We start from the raw sequence: 18,204 nt of genomic DNA, 5'->3' as shown, positions 1-18,204 counted from the left end.
CCCCCCGAAACCTAGGGTTGCAGGCTTGCGCAGGGGGCAGGGTGATGTCCACACGCATTGCATTATAGGTGCGGGCACACTGGTGCTTTCAGCATGCAACGGCAAAAAGTTTACCCATCACTGAAGCATATGCTGGTCACTAGAAGGTCTGAATTACCATTGTGCAATTTAACACACTGGCATCAAAGAAGACTTAAGTCTCCCTTGTGCTATAGATGCCACCCGAGATGAAGAAAAGTTCCTGAAAAGAAAAGTACAATAGACCCACACAGACAACCTTTTACACTGGCATTACAGAAAAGATAAGTAGTTTTAGGCTCAAAGCCTAAAGCTTTGGAGGATTGGGGGGGGGGGTCATGTATATATTATAACTGTCATGTTCTACAAATACAAACATATGGAGCTCTCCTCCCCAAAAGGCATCTGGAAATGTTTGGCACCATTTTCCACAGCCAGGTCTACATATCTTCTAGCCCTGGTTGCCAGCAAGCCAGATGGTCTGAACAGAGCACGGCTAGAGGCACATGCCACATTAATGCTGCGGTGTCTGCATTATTTTTCATATTCCTTCAGTAACAGTTTGAGGTACTAATTGATAAGAGTCCACAGCAACCAAACCTATGTAGCAGCCTGTAAGTCTACTCTCATTTCTAACCCTGAACAAGTGCGCCCTCTTGAGGCTAAATGCATGACATTAAAGGATCATCTCTAGCAAATAAGGCAATGTTTCTGGGAGTTAAATGAGTAGACAACCATGGGGTTTGGGGCTCCCTTTTCTAATTAGGCTTTGTTCAGCTGTGGTTGTGTTAGTTGTTAGTCAGATATTTTCTCTCTGTATTGCGGAAACCCTCCCCTTAGGGATCCTGTGAGGTTATTCAACGGACTGAAACCATCATTGTGAACAGCTCCTGTTTCATAAATGTACTACTCAACATTTCCGAGTTGGCATTATCTGAATATACTATATTGGATTATCAGTCTGCAATCTCAGTCTGCAATCTAACATATTTGGGGGGATTCAGTCTCAAGAAAGCAGCTGCTGTTTTTGAAAATACACACACTTTCCTTCCTTCTTTGAGCACTTGTTCAGGAAAACAAACTTTGCACAGAGTTGCCAGAGTTTTGTGCACTAACCCCAGAGACAGCACAAATACTTTGAAAGACTGTTGTATGATTTTAAAACTAACAACAAGTAGAAAGATGCAGTAGATCTGAATAAAAGTGGTATGATGGAGTGAAGGTGATGAATCAATGTATGGAACTGAAGATGTAGTAAGTCTATAAAAGGACTAAAATGGAAGTCAGAAAGTATGAAGCGGTGCCTTCCAAATTGTAGGGATGCGCCTATAACCTAAGCCCTACATATATTGCTATAGAAGTGATTCAGGGGTGGGTTTCTCGCCCCATTCCAACCGGTTCGGTTGGAATGGGGCCGGTGGCGTCCTCGTGCACGCGTGCAGTGCACGCATGCGTACTAGCGTCTGTGCGATGCTCCAGCTGCTCCTGGAGGATCGCACAGGCGCTGTATGCATCCTGCGCATGTGTGGAAGCACAGAACTCGTCAAAAACGGGTAAGAAACGCAGGCGGGCGGGTGGACCCTTTGACGTTCCCAGAAGTTACTTACTTCCGGGTTCGCAAACCAACCAGTTCGTGGGGACCGCCGCGAACCGCCTGAAACCCACCCCTGAAGTGATTTCTTTTCAATGGATTGTATCAGGAGCTGCACAAGTGCAGTGAGATTTAAGGGACTTGTAGTCAAACCAATTAATTTCCCAAAAGTTTGGGATGGCTAGATGCTCTAGTTGACAATCTTACATTGGAGTTGCAATGTGTACTTTTATCACACTGCCATAAGAAGGTTGTTATAAGTCATACCATTAATATTAATTCAAAAGTTAACATTTCATGTCAAAAGCAAATCAAACAGTTTATGGAATGTACAGTATATGATTAATTTCTAACCAGTATAATTCTAGGTTTAGCATGGAAACCAGAAGATAGACAATGCACATACTTATTATTATCTGTTCTGTCCAGTCTTATCCAATACGTGAAACTCAGGTCTCTCTTCCTTAAAAGATTGTCTACTGTCAGTATAGGTAACATTTGTTCCTTTTTCATTATTCTCGTGATGTATTGTAGATGTCATGATGGAACCTGGTGATGTCATAAACCATGCACGATCCATCTAATCTTTCCTATTTAAGTATCTGTGGAAGGCCAGGGCCTAGGCTGAATCTGGATCCCTGGGAATTCAAGAAGAGGAAATGAAGTATTTAGAGCTGGTAACAACAAGGAACATGGTATCTGCTGCTACAGGAGCTGGGGCTATTTTCCTGGTGGCGAAGACCATCATGGAAGGGATCAAGAGTCCTCCTCATAATCCAGAGCCTCTTCCCTTAGCCAGTGAGTAATATGGATTCAGGCAGGCGTCAATGTATTTTGCTCCATTTCAGAAGTGGTTGTGATAAGCAGTTATTTATGTATATGGCAGTTTCTCTGAAGCCTTGGTCTAACTATCAGCTACCAACCAATAGCAACTGTGGCTGTGCTTCAAATAAGTAGTATCAAACTTTGCCAAGCCACATGAGGTGTGATACAATGTGCTATGAATCTGACATAAAATTGATTTTTGAATTATTTACCAAAAATTCACTCAATTTAGGCCTTTCCCTTTCCCCTATGCAGGTAGTCCTCGACTTACAACTACAACTCAGCCCAAAATTTGTGTTATTAAGTGAGATATTTGTTAAGTGAGTTTTGTCCCATTTTATTACCTTTCTTGCCTCAGTTGTTAAGTGACTCAGTGCAGTTGATAAGTTAGTAACCCAGTTGTTAAGTGAATCTGGCTTCCCCCTTGACTTTGCTTATCAGAAGGTCGCAAAAGGGGATATATGTGACCTTGGGACACAGCAACAGTCATAAATATGAACCAGTTGCCAAGAATCTGAATTTTAATCATATGATCATGAGGATGTTGCAAAGGCCATCACTGTGAAAAATGGTCATGACACTTTTTCAGTGCCATTGTAACTTTGAACCAGGGGTGGGTTCCTGCCAGTTCTAACCTCTTTTATAGAAGAGGTTCCACAAATCTACAATGCCATTTAGAACAGGTCCCAGCTCCCTCCTCCTGCCCGTCTGCACATCATCAAGATGAAGAGTGAGAGGAGGAATTCTGGGGTTGAAGTCCACAAGTCTTAAAGCTGTCAAGTTTGAACCCCCTTGGGTTTTTTTTTCTAAAGGGTTAGGGGTGCAAGGGTCTTGTAACTTGACAGCTTTAAGACTTGTATGCTTCAAATGCCAGAGTTTCTGAGCCAACATTTTGGTTGCTAAGCAAGAGCATTATTAAGTGAGTTTCACCACATTTTACAAGTTGCCCATGCCCACCCAGTCACATGACTGCCGAGCCACTCCCACTCAGTCACGGCTGGCAAGCCACTCCCACCCGGTCACATAGCCGGCAAGCCACTCCCACCCGGTCACATGGTCAGCAAGCCACTCCCACAAAGCAGGCCACACCTACTGAAGAGGTTCTAAAAATTTTTGAAACCCACCACTGCTTTGAACGGTCACTAAATGAACTGTTGTAAGTCGAGGACTAACTATACTGAAGCTGATGGTTTACTATCTGAATCACATATAGATCAGTTTTTCTCAATCTAATTCCCCCCAGATGTATTTAACTATACCCATCCCCAGGTAGCCTATGATAAATATCCATGTGTCAGGGACAAAAAATCAGGGACCAGAGATATTCAAATAAGTACAAATTTCTTCCATGCTACCTCTAAAAAAGAATCTGAACTATTAACAGTCAAGGCAAATTGGTGGCAGATAAGAGTCAATGGAATTCAAAGAGGGCTGGACTTAGATCCCTTGTTGATGTGAAGGGACTCCAAATTAATGATGTGTTTGACCCTTCCTCAAGCTCAGGCTGATCATCTTCTACACTGTTCTTTGGAATTGCAGTCCAATCCATTTAAATACTGCCAGATTGGACAGAGAACATTAATATATACAACCTCTAAAAAAGACCAACATGGTTTCTTTTATAGCAATGATTCTCTCTGAGGTTACGTATTACATTAGGGCATTGTCTAGTTCTTTATATTCTGTTGCCTAAACAACATTAGTTCAGGTCATACATAGAGCCATGTTAGAATCATGGGTTAGAAACTCTTCTTCATGATGTAAACGTAACTGCTGCTTATTTAATAAACTATGTTTAAGATGCTGCAACATGTTGTGTGAACCCCATGTTGATTTTGTCTTGGTTCTGCCCATCAATCTGAAGGAATCTGCTTCATTCTGCTGCTTAGAAAATATGTAGTCCAAAATGTTGGGAGGACACCAGGTTGAAGAAAGCTGGTCAAAATATATCACCAGTTTTACCGAGTCTCATCTATACTCCATACGGTTCCACCTAAGTTCCCAGATCACTTCTCATTTTTGTTTTCCTGCTACTCTACTCCCCTTTTCACTCTTAGAACTTGCTTTAGCTCACCAGACTAAAGCTGAGGTGGATTCTGGAGAACTCAGAGGACTTTTGCTCTCTCTCGATCCAAAGCTAGATGCTTACTCCAAGAATATGATACTCCATGGAATCACCCGTTGTGTTTATCTACTGGAATCAGAGGTGAGAGAATAACAAGGTGTATAATCAGGGGTGGGCTTCAAAATTTTTAGCAAAGGGTTCTTTGCCCGGGTGTTAGGTGGGCGTGGCCATGGTGGGTGTGGTCTAGTCGGCCTCCTGCACCATAGTGGGGGGGGACTTTTTGCCCTCCCCAGGCTCCAGAAGCTTTCCTCAAACCTCTGGGAGGGTGAAAATGCCCCCCCCCCCAGGCTCCGGAGGCCTTCCCGAACTTCCAGTAGGCTCGTTTTTCACCCCCCCCAAAAGCCTCCATGAGCACTCTGCACTTACCTGCATCCAAAACGGGCTGCATGGGGACTCCTAAGAGGGATGAGGTGGGGTGGGCGGGGCCAGCCAGGAGTGGGATTTTGGGGGTTCTCTGAACTGCACAGAATCTTAGCTAGAAGTTCTCCTGAACTCCTGCGAACCCCCAGCAGCCCACCCCTGTGTAAAATACAATGATGGAAGACTGAGCCAATTGGTAGATTTTTTTTTTAACTGACACAGTTAAGTTAGGCAGAACACAGCAATATGAAAATGCATTATTTATTGTTAGCTGCACGAACTCCCTACTTCTTGAACTCCGTACTTCAATAAATTTATTTCACAGCCATCATACTGTCATAATTAAAAAATAAATTTAGTTGGCAAGCTTCAGATTCATGTTCCTTAATTTGTTTGAGTCCTCTCATTTTTTTTATTGAGAATTTAAAAAAAAACACTTTTACAAATATTTACTTCCCTCCCCCCTCCCCCCCCCCGACTTCCCAGAACCAATACATGGTATAAATCTTTAACAAAAACATTCTAAAATAAACTTTAAAAAAAAGTTAATATCATCTTTCATTCGAGCTTTAACTCCTTCTTGCTAGGCTAGCTCTAAACATTCATTGTTTCTTCAGTCATAAACTATCTGAAATGTCTTAATCCCAGATTTATTTTGAGTATAGTCAATCCATCGTCTCCACTCCAGTTTATATCTCTCGTTTGAATGGTCCTTGAGATATGCTGATATTTTAGCCATCTCAGCTAGGTTTGTTGGTTTCAATGTCCATTCTTGAATAGTAGGCAAGTCTTCCTTTTTCCAGTATTGCACCACCAGCAGTCTAGCTGCAGTTATTAAATGCAAAATCAGGTTAATCTCTACAACTGTACAATCAGTAATTATACCTAACAAAAATAACTGCGGGGTAAACGTTATCCTTTTTTAAAGAACATTTTGCATAATCCACCATATTTTTATCCAAAATGCTTTAACCTTTTTACAAGTCCATCATATATGAAAGTAAGTAGCATCAGCACAATCACATCTCCAGCATTTAGGTTGTAAATTCAGATACATAGAGGCCAGTTTTTTAGGATCTAAGTGCCATCTATAAAACATCTTATAAAAGTTTTCTCTCAAATTTTGGGCTTGTGTAAACTTTACATTTCTTACCCAGATCTTTTCCCATGTATCCAACATTATTGGTTCTTCAAAATTTTGGGCCCACTTTATCATACAGTCTTTAACTAATTCTGTTTCCAAATCCATTTCTATTAATGCATTATATAATCTCTTTATATGCATTGAACTTTGATTTCTGATTTGTTTTAGTAAGTTATCCTCGACTTGCATAAAACTGATTTTTTGATCTCTTTTCCATCTGGCTTGTAACTGCCCATACTGAAACCATGTCTGAATAACCTTTTCCTCTTTTAGTACATTCAAGGGTTTTAATTGTAGTACACCTCTTTCTAAGGTAAGAAGCTGTCTGTGTGTAATTACATCCTGTTTTTGTACTATATTTATGTTTTCTATTGCGTTTCTAGGAATTGCCCACATGGGTATCTTGTCATTTAGTTTGTATTGATATTTTTTCCAGACCCGCAGTAGAGCATTCCTTAAAATATGACTTTTAAAGTTCTTAGCTATCTTTTTGTCATATAGCAAGTAAGCATGCCAACCATATACCAAATCATGCCCTTTGATATTAAGTATTCTATCATCTGTTAAATTAATCCAGTCACTAATTATCGATAAAACTACTGCTTCATAATATAGTTTTAAATTGGGTAATTTCAAACTTCCTCTCTCACGCACATCTTGCATTATTTTTAGTTTTATTCTTGGCTTCTTCCCTGCCCAGACAAATTTATTAATGCCCTTCTGCCATTCTAGCAAATTCGCATCTTTTTTCAGTATTGGAATCATTTGAAAAAGAAATAAAAATTTAGGTAGAATATTCATTTTCACTGCTGCTATTCTTCCCAGCAGAGATAATTGTAATTTCTCCCAATTTTTCATCTGTCTGTATGCTGCGCCATAGTGGTTCATAATTATACTTATATAGCTTCCCATTTGAGGTTGCAATATAGACTCCTAAATATTTAACCTTTTTAACTATTTCACATCCTGTCATTCCTTCTAATTCTTCCCTTTGTTTAGTGTTCATATTTGTAACTAGCATCTTTGTTTTCCCTAAATTTATTTTAAATCCGGACACTTGGCCATATTGATTAATCATATTTATTAAAACCTTACTAGATTCCTGTGGTTAGGTTAAGGTTATAACCAAATCATCCGCGAAAGCACGTACTCTATATTCTTGATGCCTAATTTTGATTCCCTGTAAATCATCTGAACCCCGTATTTTGTTCAACAATAGTTCCAGAGTTATCATAAACAGTAATGGGGATAAGGGACAACCCTGCCTTGTACCTTTCTCGATTTTAAATGGAATGTTAAGCTTCCATTGACTATGATTGAGCTGTTTGTTCCTGATATATTGCTTTAATTGATTGTAAAAAATGCTCTCCTATTTGCATTTTTTGCATTATTTTCAATAAAAATTGCCAATTCACTCAATCAAAAGCTTTCTCGGCATCTAGAAATATAAGCGCAGCAGGGATTTGGTTATTCTTTCCCAAATATTCCAGTATATTAAGAATTTGTCTTACATTACTTCTCATTTGTCTCCCTTGTATAAAACCTGTTTGATCATTATGAATCAATTGCTGAATAACCAACATTAACCTATTCGCTAGTATTTTAGTAAAAATTTTATAATCTATATTAAGTAATGATATAGGTCTGTAATTTTTTGGTTGACTAAGATCTTGATCCTCTTTTGGCATAAGGGATATAAAGGCTGTCTTCCAAGATGGGGGTACCTTCCCTTCCATTTGGATCTTATTGAATAGTTCCTTAAGAGGTTCTACCATTTCTAATTGTACATTTTTGTAATAAGCCGATGTCAGGCCGTCTGTACCCGGTGCTTTCCCTACCTTTAGCTGTTTAATTAGCTGGAGAATTTTCCCCAAAGTTATTGGTTGATTCAATCTCTCCCTCTGCTCGTCTTTAACTATAGGTATTTTTTCTTTATCCAAGTATCTATCTATATCTAAACCTTGTATTTTGTCATTCATGTACAATCCTGTGAAAAATTCACAAAAAACCTTTTGAATCTCATCCTGTTGATACACTTCCTTCCCTTTATAATGTAATTTCGATATATTGCGAGATTTCTGTTTTTTCCTAATCAGATATGCTAACCATCTACCAGATTTATTTGCATTACAAAAAGTGTTATGTTTTGCATATAGCAAGTTAGTAGCCACCTGGTCTGACATCAGCATATTAAATTGCTCTCTTATTAAAGTAATTGCTTCTTTAATCTTCTTGTCTCCTGGTTTTAGTATTAGCTCCTGTTCTCTCTTCCTGATTTCTTCTTCTAGTTCAATTCTCTTTTCCCCGTTTACGTCTATGTAACCTATTTAAATTTATTAGAACTCCTTGTATACACGCTTCACTTGCGTCCCAAACCATTTCCATAGATGTACCCTTATTCATATTAAAAACAAAATATTCTCTTAACAATTTTTTACATTCATTAATATTTTTCTCATATCTAAATAAGTTTTCATTCAATCTCCAAGTCCTTATTGCTTGCATCCCAAATTCCAACTCCATCCAAACTGGATTATGATCTGATAAGGCTCTGGAACATATCTTCGTCTTCTTTACCCTAGAAAGCAAATCATTGGTTGTTAGTATAAAGTCAATCCTAGAAAAGGATTGGTGTCTATCGGAAAAAAAATGTAAAGTCATATTCTTCTGCATTCCTTTCTCGTCAGATGTCTCTCAGTTCAAAATCATCCATCATATCAAAAAAGGACAGGTAATTTCGCTTGCATTTGGATATTTTGCGGGGGGGCCTTCTTGTCTTTCTTGGTATCCATAACACCGTTCCTGTCACCCAATAATATGCAAGATCTATAGTCCCAATGTACTAACTTAGTATGGAGCATTTTATAAAATTCATCTTGTTGTTGATTGGGAGCATATATTCCCATTAGAAATATCTTTTTCCCTTCTAATATCAGTTCTATTGCAATATATCTTCCTTGAGAGTCTGCTTCAATTAATTCGGCTTTCATGTCCTTTCTTAAGTAAATAACTATACAATTTTTCTTCTCAGGAGCAGAAGCTATAAAGTGTTGTCCAAGTCTTGTATTAATCAAGTATTTCTGGTCAGTTAATCTAATATGAGTCTCTTGCAGGCAAATTATGTCATTCTTAAATTGTTTCAGATAGTGATTTATTTTCTTCCTTTTCTGTGGGGAATTTAAACCATTAACATTCCAGGTTAAGAACTCAGTTGTCATCTTTAGCTCCCTGAAGCTTTTTAAGAGCCCTCTGGAAATCTTAAAGTTTGGTTTTCGGCCTGGCTCCACCCACTGCTTCTGAACTAAGACCTGTGACTTCTTGGATGGTAACATGTGTTTGTTGTGAATCTTGCTGCTTTTTAAGCTCTTGTTCCATTCGCCTGGTAATCACACGGGTTTGTCTTTGCTCCTTGGCTCCTTGTAGCTCTGAAAGAGGAAGTAGGTCCAGCCTTGATGGTCCTTGGGTGGCTTGCTGTCTATCCTGTCCTTCTTGTTCTCTTTCTCTAGGTCCAGGAGGGGGGGATGTCCAGCCTTCAATATATTATTGTAAAAATCTTGAGCCTTCCATACTGAGTTAAAACAATATCTTTGCCCCTGGTAGGTAACTGCAAGTCCAGCTGGGGCCTCCTATCTGAACTGTAGCTGACGATTTTTGAGCTCATTGACTAAGAAGGCATAGTCTTTTCTCGATCTCAACATTTTAGGTGGTATTTCCTTCAAAACACTCACCTCCTGACCCCCAATTTGAAGCTTAGTTTTGTAAAACTCTTGCAATATCAAATTCCTCATATCTCTCGTAGCAAAATACACCACAATATCTCTTGGGAGTTGCTTTTGTCTGGCAAGCCAGGAGTTAACATGATATGTCTTGTCAATTTGCCATTCAAAATTCCCTCCTGGCCTTCCCATCAATTGATCAAAGGCTACTTGAGAGACCGCCTACTGCCAATTACCTCCACTAGGCCAATAAGATCCCATAGATTAGGCCTCCTCCGAATTCCATCAGCCGGCCAATGTCGGCTGGCAACTATCCGGAGGAGAGCCTTCTCGGTGGCTGCTCCGACCCTCTGGAACGAACTCCCTGTGGAGATTCGTACCCTCACCACCCTCCAGACCTTCCGCGTAGCCCTTAAAACCTGGCTGTCCCGACAGGCCTGGGGCTAGAGACCTCAACCCCACTCGAATAGTATGACTGTTGCGTTTTTAATGATGTATTGTCTTTATGTTTGTAACTTGTTTGTCCCCCCTCCCCTGAATTGTGAGCCGCCCTGAGTCCCCCCAGGGAAAAGGGCGGCATACAAATAAAGCAATTCAATTCAATTCAATTCTGAGAAGATCTGCTTCAAATTTTCTTGATTTTTCTCTTGGAGGCCTCTTATCCTTAAGGCAAATTCCATCTGTCTATACTGCAACATTATAATTTCATTTTCTGCATCGCCAACCTTTTGTTGAACCACATCCATTTTCGTTACCAGATTAATATTAGAATCACTAAGATCTTCCAATCTATCTTCAATTCCCGAGACATAACCCGATAGGCACTTAAAAGCCTCAAAAATATCATCTCTAATTTGCTGGTTCTGAGTCTGAACCGAATCCATAAGCTCTTCTGACAATTCTTTATGAGCAGCAGATATCTCTTCCTTTATTTTAATTTCCATCGCAGCTGCATGATTTTTTTAAAGTCTCAGCTAAGGCCATGCTTAGTTCTTTTTGCAAAATTTCTCAGGTCAAAGGCTCCCCTGCAGGGGTAGGGGGGGGAGTAGTGACTGTAATTTAGTTCCAGGAGCAGGCGAATTTCCAGCGCTCTTAGATGCATTGGGGGGGGGGAATTTTGCCATTCCAGATTTAATCTTCTCCACTCAATTAGTAAATCCAGGCAAGCCGCTTATCCAGCAATTACTATTTAGTTTGGTAATAAATCACTTCTGTTTTAGTGATCTTTAAATGTTCTAAGCTTGGTAGAAATCTATGTCTTCAGAGCCTGACCCCTCCTACAGAGCTGTTTGGCGCCATTTACTGTGTATTTCTAGCAAGTAAATTGTCAGAAGGAATTCTTTAAAAAAATGGAGTTAAAGACTTATACATACAATTAGAAGTTCACCAGTATCAGTTCTGCCCGCTTTGAAATCAGTAATAAATCATATATTTATATATTTTTTAACTGACACAGTTAAGTTAGGCAGAACACAGCAATATGAAAACGCATTCTTTATTGTTAGCTGCCCGAACTCCCTACTTCTTGAACTTAAAATCTGTCACTCGCAATTTGGGAGTCCTCCTGGATTCGCAGCTGAAATTGGAGCATCATCTGTCGGCTATGACCAGGGGGGGCTTTGCCCAAGCTCGTCTGGTGCACCTATTGCGGCCCTATTTGGACCGGGATGGGCTTCTAATGGTCACTCATGCCCTTGTCACCTCGAGGCTGGATTATTGTAACGTGCTCTACATGGGGCTACCCTTGAAAAGCGTTCAAAGACTGCAATTAGTTCAGAATGCGGCCGTGCGGGCGATATTGGGTGTGCCGAGGTACACCCCTGTTACACCTATCCTCCGTGAGTTGCACTGGCTACCTATTGGTCTCTGGACTCAATTCAAGGTGTTGGTTATTACCTTTAAAGCCCTACATGGCTTAGGGCCAGGATACCTTCGAGACCGCCTGCTGACACATACCTCCCAGCGGCCAGTAAGATCCCATAGATTGGGCCTCCTTCAGATGCAGTCAGCCAAACAATGTTGGCTGGCGGGCCCTCGGAGGAGAGCCTTCTCGGTGGCTGCTCCAACTCTTTGGAACCAGCTCCCCCCAGAAATCCGGACCATACCCACTCTGATGGCCTTCAGGAAAGCCATAAAAACTTGGCTGTTCCGGCAGGCCTGGGGCTGTTGACCTCACTGTTGAGGTCCACCCCGACTAGAATGAATGAGGGGTGTCTGTTGTTTTAAATTGTTTTGTCGTTATGTGCTTTTTATATTTCTTGTAAGCCGCCCGGAGTCCTTTGGGATTGGGCGGCATATAAAAACTCCAAATAAATAAATAATAAATAAATATTTCACAGCTATCATACTGTCATAATTAAAAAATAAATTTAGTTGGCAAGCTTCAGATTTATGTTCCTTAATTTGTTTGAGTCTTCTCATTTTTCTATTACCTATCTCCTTTCATCTTATGATTATAACTTTGTTGCTTGTATCTTGCAATTTATATTGTTTATTTACTAGCCTAGTATGATTTATGTTGATTGCTTATTTAGTATCCTATGACTATCATGAAGTGTTATACCTTAAGATTTATGACAAATGTTTGGAAACCAGAATAGCCAGGGATAAATAGGTAATAAGAAATAAATAACTGGTTACTTCACATATTTTAAAATTTAAAAAAAGAGTCATTATTTGAATGTGAAGTTACAAAGTATTAAATGGAATTGAATATACTCTCCTACATTTTGCTTTAACTTAGCCTTACACACACACACACACACTAATTCTGAATTTTTTCCCCAGGCATCCGCATGTACTTATGAGGAAATTAAACTTGTGGCCTCATTCCTGGAGGATTCAGACATTGGTGTCAAGATTCAGACAATGCATGCTCTCAAGGCTTTTGCTGGCATCTGGAAATTTAGAATCAGAATTCAGGTGATCATTTGTATACCATGTTTTCCCCAAAATAAGACAGGGTCTTATTTTCTTTTGACCTCTGAAATAAGCACTTGGCCTTATTTTCGGGGAGGTCTTAATTATTTTTGAGGTGCATGAGGCAGTGAGCATGGTCACTTCATGGCTGCTGCTGTGTTGCAATATTTTCATGGAGGGCTTATTTTTTGGGGAAGGCTTATTTTAGCGCATGCACTCAAAAGCCCAATTGGACTTATTATTCGGGGAGGTTTTATTTTCAGGGAAACAGGGTAGTACTGTATTTCCATGCTAGGCACCTACATATACTAGTATCAATTCACATGTGAATGATTCTCATTTGATATTATGGTCATTGTGATCTATAAGCTTGCAGCTACACCTGTGGATTTTCTTCAATGATAAGTATATCCTAGGCAAAATAGAGAAGAGCTATTAATGTTCTGACCATAAAATTTGACCTAGGGCTGTGCTTTCATTAAAAACAACCAAAATAATCACTTTGGCTATTTATCAGTTCATCCATAGGAACTGCAGGAAAATACCACTAATAGAAAGTTGTTAGTTGATAATACCTGTACAAACCATTCCATAAATAGAATCTCTTTCTTGCTTCAATGGTATCAAAGTTATTTGTAAAGGGCATAAGAGCAAAAGCATCAAATTAGGAGACCTACAAGTTAATGGGACGCGGTGACTCAGTGGCTAAGACGCTGAGCTTGTTGATCAGAAAGGTTGGCAGTTTGGCAGTTCGAATCCCTAGCTCCACATAACAGAGTGAGCTTCCATTACTTGTCCCAGTTTCTGCCAACCTATGCCAATCTAGCAATTCGAAAGCACGTAAAAATGCAAGTAGAAAAATAGGGACCACCTTTGGTGGGAAGATAACAGCGTTCTGTGCGCCTTCGGCATTTAGTCATGCCAGCCACATGACCGTGGAGACATCTTCGGACAATGCTGGCTCTTCGGCTTTGAAATGGAGATGAGCACTGCCCCCTAGAGTTGGGAATAACTAGCATAAAAATACAGGGGTTTTTTTCCCACAGCAAAAGCAGGACATACAGAATATTTGTAGGAAATTAATCAATGTTCATAATATATTTGGAATACAAATAAAATGCTCATGCCAATGAACATTTGTTGTTAAGTCATGCCAATGACTTAACAACAAATAAATTGCTGAGGGGGTGGAATGGGTGTTTGTTTATCTCCTGAAAAAAATGTCCGAATTTTCCAAAGGGATAGGCTAGTTGCTGCATGAAGAATAAATTATACAAAAACTGCATGATTTTAATCTGCATAGTCAGTAGTTGGACATACCATAAAGTGCTCTATCACTAGAAATTAGTCCCAACAAGAAATGTTCATCTGATTTTGATTTCAACCTTACAATTTGTAATTAATGAACCCAACCCTTTATTAATTGAGCTCACAAGTACAACTAGAAAAATATTACAACATCAACAAACCATAAACAAAATGGTTCTCTAAATCTCCTTGGAATCTTTTCCTCTTTCAACTGGATGGGACTGTAAGATTCATCATCTGGTCTGCTTAAGATTTATTCATGCTAAATCCAGCTATGATCCTTGGTCACTACAGCAATGGCACAGAGAGATCTACCATAGATTTTTTGGGGCAAGTTACAAGATGCTTTTGTTATGAATGTGCTACTGCAGAGGTGGTATGCAGCAGGTTCTGACCAGTTCTGGAGAACTGATAGCAAAAATTTTGAGTTGTTCAGAGAACTGGTAAATACCATTTCTGACTGGCTCTGCCCCCATCTATTCTCTGCCTCCCAGGTCCCAGCTGATCGGGAGGAAAAGGGGATTTTGCAGTAACCTTCCCCTAGAGTGGAGTGGGAATGGAGATTTATAGTATCCTTCCCCTGCCAAGCCCACCAAGCCATGCCATGCCCACAGAACCAATAGTAAAAAAATGTGAATCCCACCACTGGCTTAACCGCTGACTGATATTGGAATGAGAGCCCCTTTTCTGTTGATTGTCTGTTTCATAGATGACAATTAATTTTGTTTGCCAAAACCTTAGTGTACTTTTGTGTCCCACAAATATCAAATTTGAGGCAGCTAGAAACTCTTTTTGACAGCTGTAGGAGCACTATGGTTTATCCTATACAGCTATTGTCTTTGTAGCTTCTCTCAAAAACAGGGAAGGCCTGCAACTTCCTAATATCCTGCACATTTTGAGAGTCTGCCAGTTTGTAAGTTGTTTGCCAATGCCATTTGGCTTCATTTTACATGGTCTTGGCCCTTGTGTTTCCTTTCTGGCTCAATGGAGACACTGGTGCTGCGCTTACGGTAAGTTGTGGGAAAACACTGCTATTAGTGTCCCTTCAAGGAACTCTTGGAATCTCCAAAGAAATTACTCCTTTCCTTTCCTCAGCCAACTATGAGGAGGAACAGATGATTTGCAAGACGAGTTTCTACTTTCCTCCTGTGAGAGTCCATCTCTTCTTCCCTTCTTTTTCTAAACTCAATTTCAGAAACTGGTTTTAGAAGGCTAATACTACTCTTCTCTAGAAGTTGAAACCAAGAGTGGAAAAAATGTTTCCTCCCAAAGGGACGGGAAATAAATTCCTTTTCTTGGCTTGTTTCACACCAGAAATTAAATTATTCCTGTGATACTCTCTGGTGCTCAAGAATTGTTCTATTTATATTTTATCTAACACTCATCTGGAATAGTAAATAAATATCAAGCAATGAAGCAATTCCAAGAATAAGATTTATTACAGGATTGCTACGATAATGCGCACAAAATGAATCACCCACTATGTTTATGCTTTTTCTGATTTTGGAAAAGCCCCTTTTAAAAAAACATTATTTATAGTAAAGTATTAGTGCTTTAATGATTAACAAAAACTGAAAAAACTGAAAGCATCAGTTCTTATACAAATGGTGTTTGCAATATATATAGTAAGAAATATATAACCTGAGGCTTACTATTAGTGTATGCATGCATCCCCAGAGAGCTCTAAATGTTATCAAATTGTAATTATTAATCTGATTGAAGGGAAAAATTATGAAATGCATGACTTGAGGGTAATCATATTAACTATATTTTATTAGAATGTAAGTGAAATGAATCCAGTTTCATTTTTTTGTTCTGATCTCACTATTTTTTGCAATGCAGCCTGTGGCCCAGTGTAGCATGCCTCTGAAACAAAGGATTTCTGCCCTATTATTCACAATTTTTTTAAAAAATGCTGTCTTGTTCTGTGCAGGAATTCATGCCCAAGATTCTTGAAATTATCACTGAATTATGGGACACTGATGTACACGTTGCTGGACTGAGATTACTGAATGGACTGCCATGGCCAAATCACATGCAACCCCTCCTGAAAAAGCTCTTGCCCACCTTAATGGACATTCTGCAGATGGGAAACAATTTGGCTCAGGTACTTTGGCTCATGGACTGTCCAATATACCCTACTCCCGGGGTGTCAAACTCAATTTCATTGAGGGCTGCACCAGGGTGGTGTTTGACCTCAGGATGGACTGAGGGGTGGCCAGGGTAGGCGTGGCTAGCTTGATGTTACTCATGTCTGTGGTGGCCCGAGAGCTCTGCCAGTGAAAATGGGCTCCTGAGCTTCATTATCAGCTGTGATGGCCTCCTGCCGCCCTTTGCCAGTGAAAATGGAGCTCGGGGGGGCGGGGCGGGGAGGACGCCCAAGTGGCCCTCCCAAGCTCCATTTCTGCCAGCTGAGGCACCATGGGCCAGTCCTTTGCTGTATCTACGGTAGCCTCGTAGGCCAGATCTAAGTATCCCACGGGCCGGATCTGACCCACGGGCGTTCAGTTTGACACGCCTGCTCTACTCTAAACCCAAACTCCTAATATCATCAGCTTTGTGGGGGGGCATAATGAAGAAACCATGGTGTACATAAGCACCCCTACCTTTACTGATTATATGGTCTGAAAGTTTTTTTGTGTTTTTTTTTTTCCAGGTGCAGATTCTAAAATTCCTTAGCACATTAGCCCAGAAGGAAGAATTGTTATTTGATATCATGAATTGCCAGGTAAAGATTTCCTCCCTACCCCCACAGGGATATTTGGGAGAGGAAGTAAAATACTCGAGATCAAAAGTAGATTTTAAGGAGTTATTTAATCAAACAGACATAAACAAATATGTAATTGGAAGATACCCCAATATGTATTTTCCAAACATGTGAACATTGCAATTCCCATTGCTATCTGCACATTCTAGGGATGGCATCCCAACATGGAGTATGTCAGATTTCAGAAAACAAAATACATCTTTCCTGTCATAATTTCTTATAAAAGAATCTGAAATCTGAAGAACCCTCAAAAGATTAAACCAATTAGCCAGTAGGACATGAACAGTCTGTTAGATACTTGCTTTCTCTTTTTCTTTAAGGCTTACATTGCATTACGCTTTTTTTAAAGGTGCATCCAGAATTCCTCAGCCTATTCCAACCTTCCCAGCTTGGAAGCCTTCTCTTTGAGCTGCTGGTGCTTGTGGAACGGCTTTGTGAGGGTCGCCTGACTCCTCACTACCAATCAGGGCACTGGCAATACAATGAGTTGTCACTCTATGAGGTCCTTTTTGGAAACAATTCTCGGCTAGCTGATTGTCTTCTCTCCCTCATCATTCATCCCGAGGAAGAAGTGCAGATTCAAGCCTGCAGAGTTATTCTGAAACTGCAATTAAATGAGGAGGGAGAAATGGCTGGTATCCAGGGCACCAATTCCTCTTTAAGCAAATTCTTCTATGAGATCAGTGCTGAACCTATCTATTAGATCCTTGCAGAATTTAACACAGAATTAAATTCTCTTTAGAAATATAGAAAGAAAATTATTATTTTGAAAAGATAAAACCTTTCAAATTGGAAACTGCATATAGGAGAAAAGCAGGTTGGTATTCAGTCAAGGGGCCAAACAATCCCAGTGGCCCCTTGCACCATAAAAGCAGAAAAACTCTTCCTCAATAGTAATATCCCAGAACAGAGCAATACTGATAGCATCCCTTAAGGAAGTCCAACTGGTAGAGCCAAGAAGGGTTTTCTCTGGTAGCTCCCTCCCTGTGGAACATCACCCTTGGAGAAATCCAATTGTTCCTCACCTTGATGCTCTTTCAAAAGGCCCTGAAGAACTGGTTTTGGCAGTGGGCCTGGACACCCCAAGGTGATTGGTTTAATTGTTTTTGCCAGGGGGGTGAGGGTTTATTGGATGTTGTATTGGGGGCTTGTAAGACTTGGAATTACTGTGAGTGAATTGGGTGGTTGCATAAATTACCTTAATAAATAAATAAAAATGACTTCCAACATAAAAACATAATCAGTGTAAACCAATCACAGGCACGTATTCCTATGCCTGAGAGTCAAAGAAAATGTAAAGCTACTCAAGATGCAAACATGGAATTTCCCTGTCCCACCATTTATATAACATATAGCAGGAGTGTCAAACTTGCATCGCCACGGCAGTGTCACATGATGTATCAGAACTTTCTCTCCCCCCCTTTGCTAAAC

General features: G+C 40.0%; 1 protein-coding gene across 1 annotated transcript; it reads left to right on the top strand.

The window, feature by feature from the left end:
• The first annotated feature begins 2,223 nt into the window (after positions 1–2,223).
• LOC106539153 (armadillo repeat-containing protein 12) lies at positions 2,224–17,476 on the top strand. Its single transcript, XM_087720768.1, has 6 exons — positions 2,224–2,407; positions 4,492–4,640; positions 12,567–12,701; positions 15,940–16,113; positions 16,663–16,734; positions 17,123–17,476. Exons 1-6 carry the CDS (start codon positions 2,269–2,271, stop codon positions 17,474–17,476), a joined length of 1,023 nt encoding a protein of 340 aa, XP_087576894.1. The 5' UTR covers positions 2,224–2,268.
• Positions 17,477–18,204: the final 728 nt, after the last annotated feature.

The sequence above is a fragment of the Thamnophis sirtalis genome, unplaced genomic scaffold (assembly GCF_051295495.1).
Source record: "Thamnophis sirtalis isolate CommonGarterSnake01/CBP01778 unplaced genomic scaffold, rThaSir2_p1.2 scaffold_7, whole genome shotgun sequence".
NCBI lineage: Eukaryota > Metazoa > Chordata > Lepidosauria > Squamata > Natricidae > Thamnophis > Thamnophis sirtalis.
Note: the sequence above shows the minus strand (reverse complement) of the source record. Positions and strands in the feature narration are given on the sequence as shown.